This window comes from Meles meles, chromosome 10 (assembly GCF_922984935.1).
Source record: "Meles meles chromosome 10, mMelMel3.1 paternal haplotype, whole genome shotgun sequence".
NCBI lineage: Eukaryota > Metazoa > Chordata > Mammalia > Carnivora > Mustelidae > Meles > Meles meles.
In genome coordinates, this window is record NC_060075.1 from 16186415 (window position 1) to 16200804 (window position 14390).

Here is a 14390-nt window from a genome sequence, read left to right on the forward strand (position 1 = left end):
AGAGTGTTAAATAGTTTTATTTTAGGATTTCATCTTATTTTTCTAGAAATAACAAACTTGCATCTGATGCACATTTTAGATATCAAATATACAATGTGTAAAAATATACATATTTTTCAAAAAAATTATAGAAAGTACTTGAGCAAAAATACTTTAAGTTCTCTGTTTGGAGATAAATATTGACTTAGTCTTATGATTCCCTTGGGTTTGCCTTTTGCAATAGTTTGTGAATCTTGGACATGGGAGCAGATATGCAGAGATTTATTTTGTTTTTATTGTTTAAAATTTTAGAGGCAAGAGCAGTATCAACAATTCTGTTGGATAAAATGAAGTCAAACAGAGAATCAGGCAGCGGTCAGGAGATTTCCTTATCCAAACCTCAGTTAAGTACATAAACAGTAAAATCATTTGTTTGTTTCAAGTAAAGCCTTTTTTTTTTTTTCTGGTTTAAGCCAAGGCCATAGAACTGAGGCCATTTGGTATATGCCCTAGATAGCAGAAGAAAAAGATACAGCAGAGCTTTAGCTGCTCAGAATAAATGTTGTTTAAACTTTAGTCCAAGTACTCAATTTCATTAAAAAACTCAACCAAAAAAAAAAAAAAAAAAAAGAAAAAGAAAAGAAATGACCTTATCTCTCAGGGTTCATGGCATTTATAATTCTCAAGTCAGATCCAAAGCATCTGACCTCACATTCCTATTTTACTCTTTGATAGTGATGAGCAAAATAGACCTTAAAAATCAGAGTCAGCTGAAATTCAGTAAGGGCATCTGTCAGTACCATAATATTAGATTTGGGCCAGCATTTAAAAATGGGTAATTAGGAATCTGGCTCTTTTTGCTGTGCTGAGATCCCGGCCAGAATCTCCCCATTGCAGGTGGTCTGTGGGAACCGGGTTCATGAAGACTTTGATGTGGTTCTATTTATGTCTCTACGTTAGACAATAACCCCGAAGTCATGGCTGCTGTGATTCTGCCAGGATAGCCTCCAAAACAAAGCATGGACCTCATTTCCAAGGGACCCACCACAATTCAGTATTAGCACAGTGCCCAGAGCCGTAGTTGTGGATGGCCTCGTTGTTTGTGTCTGCTATCAGTCTGGCCGTCGGGACGACAGGGGACTCACTGTCTGTTTCTCCCTGAAGCCAGAAGGCCAATATTCAGTAGAGAGATGGGGCTAATCCACTCTGTACCATCAAATAGAGTATCTCTAGTCTTCTTTGTCACTGGAGGGCTTCCCTGGCAGGTGGTGGAACAGTTTCCTAGGTTCGTGTTGATAGATCTTAGCAATAAAAGTATTCCTTCATTTATATTTACTGGGCAAAGATCTCTGCAGTACGCTGCCTCATTTGATACTCAAAACTGTTTTGTGGTATAGGAGAAGTTTGTAGTTTTAGTCTAATTTTCAGGTGAAGGGAGATTTTGGAAGGGTTAAATTATGTATCTCAGATCGCCAGACCAATAATTAGAAGATCCAAGAACTCTTCCCAGCTTTGGGATCGCTTTATCAGCTTCTGTTTGATCTGCAGTCACCTACTGTAGGAACTGATGGGACAGGGGCTGTGTGGTGGCGTCTAGGACTCTGTTCACCAGTACATCAGACTCAGCAGCAGTCAGACTTCTAGTTGCGGCTACTGCTGTGACATCACCAATTCTGCCATACTGATTGTTAGCCATGCAGCACGTCAAGGTCACAGACTTAAAAAATGAAAATCAGACTCCTCCTAACTTGCCGTGTCTACAGGGGTTGGAGGAAGGTGCAGTAAGGGGCATCTTTTCAGGCGGTTTGAGTTCTGTTTTTAAGGTCTGGATAACAAAAATTTATAACTAGATCACGATGTAGAAGCAGTGACTTTCTTGGTCAATTAAAAAATATGCTATGCCTGTGAGTTTCCAAAAACTATGCTGAATTGTAGAGACCTATTAAGAAATTTTACAGGGTGCCTAGGCAGCTCGGGCAGTTAAGTGTCTGATTTGTGATATCAGCTCAGGTCTTGATCTCAGGGTCATGAATTCGAGCTGTGTGTTGAGCTCCACAGTAGGCGTGGAGCCTACTTTAAAAAAAAAAAAAAAAAAAGAAAGAAATGTTAGAAGGACTTCTCTCCAAGAGCTCATAATTCCGTTGAAGAGATAATTCATGTGCACATAAAATAACCAGCAACTTAGGGCAGTGGTTCATTAATGCTAAGGAGAGGACCAGATGGGGAGGCTGATAACTTAGTAGGACCAGCACAGTGACTTGAGGTGATCTTAGAAGACCTGGATTTTCATGGTGGAAATAAAAGTCAGATGCTACGTGTGGGAGAATGGTAGGCATTCCAGATGACGGCTTGACGATAACAGGGAAAAAAAAATGGGCAAAAACATGGAAGTGGGGGCGCCTGGGTGGCTCAGTGGGTTAAGCCGCTGCCTTCGGCTCAGGTCATGATCTCAGGGTCCTGGGATCGAGTCCCGCATCAGGCTCTCTGCTCAGCAGCAAGCCTGCTTCTCTCTCTCTCTCTCTGCCTGCCTCTCTGTCTACTTGTGATCTCTCTCTGTCACATAAATAAATAAAATCTTTAAAAAAAAAAACCATGGAAGTGAATAGAGCATGTTGGAAATATAATTAAATCCATCCTACTAAACATAAGAATTTAAAATACTGAGGGGATAAGAGACTGATGTCTAAAGTGGGGAAGGTTATGGATGTCTCTAAATGCCAGTAGGAATAGTTGATTCTCTAATCTTGAAAGCAGTTCTTTGGGTGTTTTGAGATAGACACTGATATGTAAGCCGTGGCATTTTCCTGGTGGCTGTGCCCAGGAGACAACGAAGAACACAGGGGAAAACAGACTTTCCCAGGAGAAAGAAGTTAGTAAATGGAGCAGACGTCCCAATGCAAAGTGACCCATCAGTGGAGCTTGATGGCTGCTGGCTGGGGGGAGGGGCTGGGGAGACCTGGACGTGCTGCCAGCGCTGGCCTCAGGGGTTCCTGCGCAGACACTGCCCCTGCTTCAGTTTACTTGCTCTTGGCTACAGCTTCCTTCCTCACACAGCCACAAATCGTTCTGTGGCCCTAAAGAGAAGTTTTATTCATCTCTCTTTCGCCCAGGCCGTCAAGAGTGGCCTGAGAGATGATGGCGAACTTGGCAGACACCTCCCATGTGAATTCATTCCTTCGTACTCGGTGCCATCTTATACCACACTGACCCATATTGAATCTGATTGTACTGCACTGAATGAAAGGGCCTGCCCACCTAACCCTTTGGCCCTCTGACTTTGTGTCCTCTGTGTGAGCTGTTTCTGTCAGGCAGTCCTCACTCTCAGTGCTGGGGATGTGTGGGTTGTTGCTGGCCACACAGCAGTGAGCGAACAGCACACCAACCCTCATAATTCTGTTCATGTGTGCTTTACAAACAGCGCATCCTTTCCTTGGAAAGTGACAGTATTGTTTGGGGAGATGTGAGCCTGTTAGGGTCCCCAAGATCACCCATTTTGAAGATTCACTAGGATTCCTCCTAGAACTCTGTAAACATTACAGCTGTGATACATTATAATGAAAGGCTACAAAGCAAAATCCGCAAAGGGATAGGAATATGGGGCAAAGTCTGCAGGAAACCAGGCGCAACCTTCTGTAAGTCCTCTCCTAACAGAGCCACACAGGATGGGCTTCATTCCTCTGATACGAGGAATGTGTACATGTGAAATATTGTCTCCCGGTCTCATTAGAAGGCCAGGGCCCAGCCTTTTTATGGGGGGCTGGTTATGTAAGCACCTTCTGCATGACACATTCCCAAATCCAAGACTCTCAAAAGGAAAGCAGTGTTCAGCATAAACCACATTGTTCGTACCAACATTTTAGGTGCAATGAGCCACTCTTAACTGTTTGGGGGAATTGGGGTACCCTCTTGAAATCCAAGTTTCTAGATGCCAGCCAAGGGCCAACCTTGTAAGCAGGCCTTGTAAGGAGAGCGGTCTCTAGCCTGCTGGGTTCACTCTTGTGGACTTGGGATGCTTGTTAGCACTTCAGTTGCTGAGAAAGGGGTTTTTGATGGAGAAGTGTTTCAAAATCCCGGGGAGTCTTATGTTAAGTCATGTTTCTGGAAGTGAGATTTGAGTTTGGGACAAAGGAAAAGGATTCCAGGAGGAATCATGGAGCCCAGAGGCTGAAAGTGGTCCTGGTCTTCTGTCATGTGCAGGAGCTGAGAGAAGCAGGTGGAGAACATGAGTGGGTTTTAGGAGCCCAAGAGAAGGGGGAGGATCAACGTGGAGGAAGTGCTCCTTTGTGTAATGCTGCCAGATGGGTAGGCGTTTGGGGCACTGAAAAAAAAGTGCCATTGGGAAGTTTTGTAATAATGTGTAAACCGATCTTTTTTCTTAAAATGTATCTGTACACGTTAAAGCAAGACTTTTTCAGCCAGCACCTTAATAACTTCCCTGCCCATTGCATCTTTCTGTTTTCTTTCGATCCACTTTACAAAATCCCTATTTCCATTTTTTTGAGGTCATTGTCTTGCATCAGTTTGTTTGGGTTTAGATGTCACAGGCAGATAGAAATGGATGATCTTTGGGAAGGCTAAACAAAATTCTTTGAGCATTACTGCCTCCTTCTCTCTGGTAATTATTTGAGGACAGCAGCCGCCAAAAAGCATCTCTTCCGTTCTTGATGGAAAAGTAATTCTGTTTATTCATTTAAGAGGATTGTGTTTGCTATTCCATTAATCTCATTGCTGCTTGCTAGTGAAGAATGAAAATTGAAAGCTGCTTGTTTTGAGTCCCAAGGGGATGGTGAAAGTGTTTGAATTTCCTATGACACTCTTGGACTCTTCCCAGACCTTGACTTCTAGGTCCTAGCTCTGATACTTAATTTCTCTCTTTGTGGGTTCTCAGATGGTAACATTGTGCAGCCCCTCTGAGATGGATGGCCATCCTTACAAAGAACCACATGACCCAATAGTGGCTTTTCCTTCGCTTGTAATAAAAACCTATCTGAACCATGTTTATTTGGGGGAAAAGAAACAACTCTTTTTGTGGCTGACTTTGAGTAGTTAGTGGCACAGGTACCTCCTCTCACACTCAAGGTGAATCAGGAATGGGAAGTTCTTGGATGGCAGAGGGTGGCGGACATAAGTACTGAATGTGGCATTTGCAATCCCTTGAGTCACCTTGAGTGGTAGGGCCATTTTTGGCTTTACTCACTTCATTGGACTTCAGAAAGGCAAATGCATGCGGTGATTGAAGTGGTTTTAAATTCTCTATCTCTTGTCCTAACATCCCAGGGCTTCCAGCAAAAGTTCTCCTTCCACAGTAAAGAGATTGTGGCCATCAGCTGTTCCTGGTGCAAGCAGGCGGTAAGTTTGGGGACAAAATGAAACAAAATGGGCTTATGTTTTATCACAGCAGACGTACATCATTACTTGAGTTACTGTCTACAAGTGGAAGGTTATTCTAATTTATGATTATTTCTCTCAAATAGGGTCCTTGAAGGAAGAAAGATCAGAACTATAGAACTATAGTCTATATGACCTAGAAGAAACTATAGAGGTCAATTAACTTTTCATTTATATACACTGAAGCCTAGGATCAGAGACTGGGAAATCTTCCCCTGGTTCTAACCCTGGGTCTAGAATCAAGGACTTCTCACTCCATAGACTGTATTTCTTCTGCTACTCTAGATTGTTGATAACTGCTTTATGGTTGGAAGTTGCAACATTAGGTAATCCCTCTAACAACAGAATCCAGCCATGTTGGTCTTTCTGTTTTTGATGTGGGTGACTGTCCTATGGCGTGGTGTTGGGGTAAGGAGTGATCTCGTACCCTTCTTTTTTTTTTTTTCGTACCCTTCTTTAGGCTTGGATATTGTTACAGCTGTATGTATGCTCATCGAAATGTAACTCTTCTTTACATTTGAGCATATATATTCATTAGGATCTAATGCTGATTTCCCTGTTTTCATCTTTTATCTATCCTTTGTCCATTTTTTAACACCTCTGATCCAACCAGATGGTTCATTTTCCTGTTTGCTTATGCACCCGTTCTTTTCTTTAACCAGACAGTGCTAACTCATGGGTTGGCAGACTATGGCCCCTAGACCAATCTGACTGCTTCCTGTTCTTATAAATAACATTTTATTGGAACACAGCCATGCCCATCCATTTATATATCGTCTGTGGCTTCTTTTGTGTTACAACAGCAGAGTTGAGTAGTTATATCAGGGAAAGGATGCCGCCCCCCTTAAAGCTAAACTATTTACTATGTGGGCCTTTTATAGAAAAAGTCTGTGGACCCCTGCTCTGAAACCTCAGTTCACCTACTTTGTTGAATGACCATATAATTGGGACATAGAGTCTACTCATTGCACAGGCAGCCTGAAAAGAAAGGGCTGTGGTGTTCCAGGTAAGTTAAGGGTTTATAGGAGGACTTTAGCCCTCTACACACATCAGATTTAACTAGCCAAACAAGCTCACAGGGCCAGAGCAGATCCGTTTAGTTGCAACATAGAAAATTGACATTTTTGTAGGTCAAAACTTTTGCATTTGGGGAATTTAATAAAGTTTTGTAAAGTTGGACCTAATCTCTCTAGCTTAATTTCCCTAGGCCTCCCAAAATCAGGAGAACCTACTGTCTCTAGGTAGGGCAGTGGCATTTCCTTTCAGTTATTTTTTTTTTAAGATTTTATTTATTTATTTGACAGACAGAGATCACAAGTAGGCAGAGAGGCAGGCAGAGAGAGAGGAGGAAGCAGGCTCCCTGTTGAGCAGAGAGCCTGATGTGGGGCTCGATCCCAGGTCCCTGGGATCAGGACCTGAGCCGAAGGGAGAGGCTTTAACCCACTGAGCCACCCAGGCACCCATCCTTTCAGTTATTTTTTACACAAATAATCTTTGTGCTTCTGTTCAAGAAGCTCACAAAGGTAAAGTCCTTGAATGAAACTATACCATCAAGGCAGTAGGTCCACCTGGAGAGAAAGAAGCTAGTTCCAGTTCTAGTTCTCCCCAACAGAGTCTGGGCTACTGGTTTCCCTGATCTGTTGAGGCCCCACCTGTGGGAGAGCATCACTGGTAGTTGGAGCTCCCGTAGAAGGCATCTGCTCCACCACTGTAGCTACCAGGCTGTGGTGAGATGGCTTATCCAGGGCCCATTAATTTGGGAACTCAATCCCATTTTACATGGCACCCTTGTTCTCTTGTCATTAATTCATAGGCCAGTTGAATCACCTTGTAGGTGATTTTGCAAGAAGTAAAGATACAAAACATTTTAAGACGAATTACACTGGCAAAATATTTTAAGCCTACAGGTAATCCATTCTAGGATATCTGATGTCAAACAAATGCTGTCCATAGGCATTTCTGCTGCAGGAAACAAAAACAAAAACTGGGTGCAAGAGCTGGTTTTTGGGGTTTAAGCTCTGACTCCACCTTGTAAAAGTTAGGCATTTTGGGACATAGTTCTCAGTCTATTTAGATTGGTGATTACTCAGGTATAAATTGAGAGTTGAAATAGGTCATCTCAGAGAACTTGACCATTTTAGAAGTGCAGTGGGCATCCGTTTAGGGATTTATTTGAGTTGCTAAAAGAAAATCAATTTTTGAAGAAGGTATTCAGATAATATTTTCTAGTATATCACTGTTTGCAGATCACAAATAACTGGTCGTAGGGGAAATTACTAACTTATTTTGCATCCACACTTAATTAGTAATTTGCTACAGGACCATGTGAGGATAGGCAGAAATGAAGACAAATTCCCAGTGGGACATAATTGGGGTAGCCATATTTAACAGGTTTCCTGAGATAGTCCTAATCTATGTTTGTTCTTCCAACATAATCATTAGCAGTGTTCCCTTTCATTCTTAAAATTGTTCCCATTAAGATGACAAAGTATGGTTCCATTAAGCATAATATAGTAGAAACTGCTGTTAAAGTTTTTTAAAAATCACTGATTAAAACTTTAAGGCCCACAATTATTATATAATGTGGATTTTGTTCATTGGGAAAAAAACTGTTACCGTACATCATTATTACTTTTCACACAAAAGATGATGGTTACTCAGTCCATGGGCATAGAGTTAAACCACTAACCTTGAGGTATTGTTATGATCATCAGTCTACATTTACTTTCTTCTTTCAAAAACAGAGAGTGTTTTAGACTTACGAGTGTAGTTAGGCTCACTGTATTTTTTAAAAGCAGCCCCAGACAAGCCCAGAGAGGCAATCTCTTTGTTACCTCTTGGATTAAGAACTCTCTGGAAGAGATCTCTTGCTTCTTTCCTGGGTTTCCTAAGTGAGAAGGACTACCTGGAATGGGTTTACACCTGTGATTAGAAAAAGGAGAGGCAGGTGGGAGAAGCTTCCTCGCCTCCCCAGCATTATCCCACATCCAGTATGTGACTGGTGCAGGTCAAGGGCAACAAAATTATATCCGGGGTTAGGATTAATAGACCTCTCCGAGATCTCGTTATGTAAATATCCTAATGAAAGCTTATAAAGTTTGAGCTGGCCTGGACCTACAAGACTGATTTCTTTATCAGTTTGTAAAGTGTAATGAGTTCCAAGTCTGGTCTCGTGGTTCTGGGGCTGTCTGGGTGGTGCTAAGAAGCATGTGTCTTCATGTCTGCGAGGCTGGGCGGTGCCTGTGTGCGCATGCACTCATTCCTTCTTGCTTTAGCGGTGCCCTTGGCCCAGGGTTGTTTATTGGCCTATTTTTCTCCTCAGTTTCACAATAAGGTGACCTGCTTCATGCTGCATCACATTGAGGAACCCTGCTCCCTGGGGGCTCATGCTGCTGTCATTGTCCCGCCCACCTGGATCATTAAGGTGAAGAAACCTCAGGTAACTTCTGGGCCCCTGGTGCTCCTGGGCCAGCGCGGAGAAAAAGGAACTGCTGCTTCTTGCTTTTCTTGCCCTGACTCTTTCTGGGGTTCCGAAAATCTCTGCTCACTCTTCCCTACGGCCCCATGCTCAGCTTCCCCCAGTCCCTTCCATTTAGCCCATCACTGTACCGCAGTTGGGCTCTCTCATGGAACCAGCCTCCCTTTCCTGAAGAGATCCAAGTTCCACAGCAGGAATGGGTCCTTCCCATTCAGGTGCTAATGGTGTTCTCCTTGGGTGTTCTTCTGAGTTCATTAAATGCTAGTGGTGGGTGCAACTAACCCTTACACAACTCTCTTCTCTTCCAGCCTGGGCATCCCCAGGGACTGAATGTGAGGGCAAACTGTACAGGCTTCATTGTTTGGTTGAGCTTGCCACCACTTCCAACCTGAACGGCAGACTGGGGGTCATGACCTTCCTAAGTACACAAGGCCCGCTCAGAGAGCAACACTCTTTTCTTAAGGCAAAGTAGAATTTATCCTCTTAATACCTAATCTCATTCTGTATTCAATTCTTGTTGTACATTCTGTCCTAGAGTGCCTTTGCGATGTGCCGGGAAACCTTAGCGGTTTCTCAACACGGTTGTAATCTTTGAGAGCAAAATATCTACCTTCATGCCATACATCTTAGACCATGAGCTCCAAGTTATGGGATGGCAGACTCGTAATGCTACGATGGGGGCAGGGGGCAGGGGGAGGATGATAGCTGTCCTGGGGATGCAGCCACCTTAGGATATCCTGCTGAATGTAATATCTTTAAAAGATAAGGCAGTCCTACTTTATATGGTCTTCAGAATCATCATGCAGTTTATTCGCACTGACTCAGTGTTATTTAAAAAACTGGCAGATCAAGGACACTGTTTTGCTTTGTGTGTTTTTACATAGCATTCAGCTTCTGTTGATGAGTAACATTTAGTAATATCTTTCCTAGTTACAGTCCACAAAAGCCTTTGGGAAATCTCTTCCAGAGGCAGGTGCACTATCTGTACATTAAAAAATGGGGAGCCTAGCTTTTTCATCTTACGTCTTCGAGTTGTTAAATGAGTGGCCCAAGGTGATAGCAAGTGTAATACTACAGTTGAAATTCAGGTACCGATTTCTAATTTACTGTTAATTTCAAATCTCTAATCTTTTTACTTCTCTGGTTCCCCAACCCCTAAAATTCAGTACTCTCTCTAAGAGTTTTGTATTAAATATTCAGTTAAATCAACATGTTTTCATGTTAAACCCTGATGGTATTAAGAAAGCTCCTAGGCATCGTGATGTAATGCGTGATCCACTCTGAAGAACGGTGTGGTTTTCTTAAGGAGAGATCAGGGAGAGCCTCATGAAGGAGGTGAGTTATATTCTACCTCTCTAAAGATGGGTGGGATTTAGATGGATGGAGAAGAGAGGAAATCGCAGGCAGGAGAATGGCATGAGCAAGGCTGTTGTGTCCAAAATTTGTACTCCTGAGGCTGTGAGACTAGTTTATAATGCATGGGTGGTGGTGTATTTCTGTGATGTTGCTTTCAAAGGAACAGGTGTCAGTTTGTTCACTCTTTTTTTTTTTTAAGATTTTATTTATTTATTTATTTGACAGACAGAGATCACAAGTAGGCAGAGAGGCAGGCAGAGAGAGAGGAGGAAGCAGGCTCCCAGCTGAGCAGGGAGCCCGATGTGGGACTCGATCCCAGGACCCTGAGATCACGACCCGAGCCAAAAACAGAAGCTTAACCCACTGAGCCACCCAGGTGCCCCAGGTTGTTCACTCTTAGTTTTAAGACTAATCAGTGAGTTTTGGAGCTATGCTTCTAATCCATCTATCCTAAAGTTGTCCATCAGCCTTTCACCATTTTATCCATTGAAGATTATTACCTAAATCTATTATATTAGGGGTTACCAAGAGGTGGTTTTTCCAGTTTATACTCTTCTTTATTCTGCTGCTGGTAATAAGGGAACTAAAAAATAAAGCTAATACATGACAGATGCTTGAGTATTTACCTTTATTTGTAAATTTTCAGAATAATAAGTTGGCACCTTAGCCACGTTATTGGTTGGCTAAGGGTGGTGGTGGTGGTTTTCAGAGAGTATCATTATGAATTATCAACTTACCTCATGTGATATATAAAATATATGATATTTCAATCCATCGGCATCATTTTTTAAATATTCATAGTTTTATCTTTGACCAGTTAGACCACCTTCCAGATGGCTCTTGTCTCCATTTTTCATGAGTCATGTGGGTTTTGATGCCTTCCTTGGTTTTAGGAATCATGCCATGTCCCAGGATCGACTTAGGCATTTCCTGCCCATACCTGGAAGCAGCCATTTCTTTGAGGAGTCTTGGTTACTTCTAATGGTGGATGGTAGTATAGTTCACAGTCTGGATGCTAGAGTCCAGATTGTTTTCATCACACACTTTCTTATTGTCCTTCTGTGATTCAGAAAAGTATAATAAGAGGAGTAAGAAAAACTAACATGTTTTGAATGCTCATTAACACGCTGAGCATTCACAACCAGAAAGGGAAAGGAGGAAGAGGATCCTGCAGAACAGGGAGAGACCTATCGTAGCCCAGAGTTTCATCATGAAAAATGGAAAGAAAAATAGGGCAGTCATCAATGTTGAATTCTGTAGGCGTTAAAAAATAACAAGCATTGAGAAGAATCTTTGCATTTGGCTCTGGATCATCGATGACCATCAGAACCTGCCTTTATATGTATTAGGAAATATTTTAAGTACTTTACATTCAGTATCTCATTTTACCATTAAGTACCCTCTGAGACAGGTATCCTATTCCCATGTTGTAGCCAAGGAAAATGAGAACTGAAGTCAAATAAATTACCCGGGCCACATAGTTATTAAATAGTTTGAAGTGACATTTGAACCTAGGAATTGTGATTCTGAAACAGAGCTCTTTTTTTTTTTTAAATATTTTATTTATTTGACAGAGAGAAATCACAACTAGGCAGAGAGGCAGGCAGAGAGAGAGGAGGAAGCAGGCTCCCCGCGGAGCAGAAAGCCCGATGCGGGACTCAATCCCAGGACCCTGAGATCATGACCTGAGCCGAAGGCAGAGGCTTTAACCCACTGAGCCACCCAGGCGCCCCTGAAAATAGAGCTCTTAATGATAAGTCCTGCTGCCTTCCTGTCTTACTGTAGCAAGGCTTGCTGAGTCACACATCTTTAAAATTTTTGTAGTCCTTCCTCCTATGGGTCCCCAAAAGAAGTAATTTAATCAATTAAGTAAATTCCATTTGAAAGCCAGTGTATGATGAGCATGGGGGACAATACCGTGGTTGAGAGTTCTAGCTTATGAGCCAGACTGCCTAGATTCATAACTCGCTCCGCTATTTAATGACTTGTATAATCTCAAGAATTTAAACTCTTCAGCTTCTCATCTGCAAAGTGTAAATAATATTAGTACCCAATTACTGGGTTTTCATGAGGACTAATGAGCTAAAAAATAAAAATAAAACACATAAAACAGCACCTAGCTCATTGTAAAACTCAAACATTAGCTCTTGTTATTTTCCTTGTTGAGTACAGGGTATCAAATGAAGTTCTACATCAACAGATGAAAACCAGTAACAGAAGTTATTGTTCCCTGGGCCATTTGTATTACACTGAGAGAAGAAAGGAAGAGAGGGATTCTTGTGGGGAAAGAGGCAGAGTGGGGACCATAGCCTAGAACTGGTGTGCTCTCAAGTGCACCTTGAGATGCCACTCTAACTGTTGGATGTCACACGGCAGTGGGATTGTGTGTTCACTAGCATGATCCTTATCCCATGGCAGAGAGTTACTTCAGTCCCTGAACTGAGGAACTGAAGAAGACAGCGTGAGCATTCATAACCAGAAAGGGAAAGGAGGAAGAGGATCCTGCAGAACAGGGAGAGACCTATCATAGCCCAGAATTTCATCATGAAAAATGGAAAGAAAAATAGAGCCGTCATCAATGTTAAATTCTGTAGGCATTAAAAAATAACAAGGATCGAGAAGAGTCTTTGCGTTTGGCTCTAGATCATTGATGACCGTCAGAACTCTAGTTTGTAGAGCGTGGGTGGTAAGCTGTTAGTGACGGTGTGGAAGCAAGTGAGATTAAAGAATTCACTGGAGACACTGAGAAATGCTAAAAAAAGAATTTGGAAATTAGATGGAGAACAGCAGAACAGTAGCAAAATGTTTTTCCTACTTGTAGAATTTATTTATTTATTTTTTTCTGTGTATTTTTGAATGCGAGGACATGGCTTAAAAACAAGAAGATATTGTTAACTGAATGAAGTAGACATTTAACTCCATTCACAGAGGCTATTATGTGCAGCGGGAGGTCCACAGATGAAACAGATGTTCATCTGATGTCCACAAAGAGTATCCTCCCTAGGCGAGAAAATTGGTACAACTAAATCTCTGGGCAGGGAGGTTTGGATTCTGGGAAAGGAATTGAGCCACATGTAAATCCGTAATGAAAAAGAGTGGTCTTCAGGTATCTGGAAGGTTTGCCTTGGTTGTCAGCGTGCATCTTTTAGGACAGATATACACAGTGTGATGAAGGGATGCCCCAGAGGTGGGGTGAATCAGCCATGGTCTGTGAGAGGCCAGCAGGGCTAAGGTATTGAGTGGTGAGTGTGACCCGAGATGTAGCAATGGGGTAGAAACATGAGGAAGTGCGTGATTTTGATTGTGGAGATTACTGAAGGCTAAACAGAAAACGCTGTGTATGCTTGGTCTTGAAGGATGTGAGGGGCCTCACTGGGAAGACAGACGAAGAAGGACAGCCCAAGCTTACAGAACATTCTGAGAACAGCTGTTAAGGTGGATCCCCAAATATGGTCAGCTTTATTTGTGACGCTTGTGTCTAAAAAATGACTCAAGAGAGAAAGAAACCTACTTGAGAGCATAATGGTCGGAAAAGCAGATTGTAAAGAGGTGGAATTAAGTCATGTATTTTCTGTGTCTTTTGAAAGATGGCTGGTTCTGAGTAGATCATGGTTCTGGGACCAGCTGTGTGAAGCTTGCATGATGAGGAGAACGAGGGCGGGTCTGGATGATTTGCTGGGTTTCATCACCAAATTATTCGGAGAGACCCAGAACATAAAAGATGATGGAATTTAGATGATAGTCCAGAATGAAAAGAGGACCAAATTTTAAGAATCAAGCACAAATCTGTTCATACATTTAAAGGCAAAGTTATATTTAGTTACAGATGTCAGTGTTTCTCCTCTGGACTGAAAATGTTAGAGGATAATGTTTTGACTCTATGAACAAGTTGAAGATGTTGAAATACTAGTGCGAGCATTTGGAGCTGATGGAGAAAGACTCGTGATACGTGAATGTTTGTGGGGTCAAGTTATAGGAGACTAGAGGTGTATGTTTTTAATAAATGACATCATTCTGCACATAATACTTTAAAACTTGCCTTTCCTACTTAAAAAAAAATCTTGGGGAAAAGTCTGTATTAATACATCTAGATTTAACTCCCTTTAAAACTGCTGTATATATTCCATACAATAAATAGATTACAATTTATACAATCTGTTTAGCCAACTCCCTACTGGTGGAGATTTAT

At 42.0% G+C, this 14390-nt stretch overlaps 1 protein-coding gene across 6 annotated transcripts in view; it reads left to right on the forward strand.

Annotated features, from left to right (window-relative positions):
• DGKI (diacylglycerol kinase iota) overlaps nucleotides 1-14390 on the forward strand; it is a 445797-nt gene that overhangs the window by 208787 nt on the left and 222620 nt on the right. For all 6 annotated transcript variants that reach the window (XM_046020805.1, XM_046020801.1, XM_046020799.1 and 3 more), the window contains 2 exons: nucleotides 5257-5328; nucleotides 8690-8806. In XM_046020805.1, the coding sequence (XP_045876761.1) occupies nucleotides 8714-8806 (93 nt within the window). In that variant the 5' untranslated portion in view covers nucleotides 5257-5328; nucleotides 8690-8713. The remainder of the gene's footprint in view (nucleotides 1-5256; nucleotides 5329-8689; nucleotides 8807-14390) is intronic.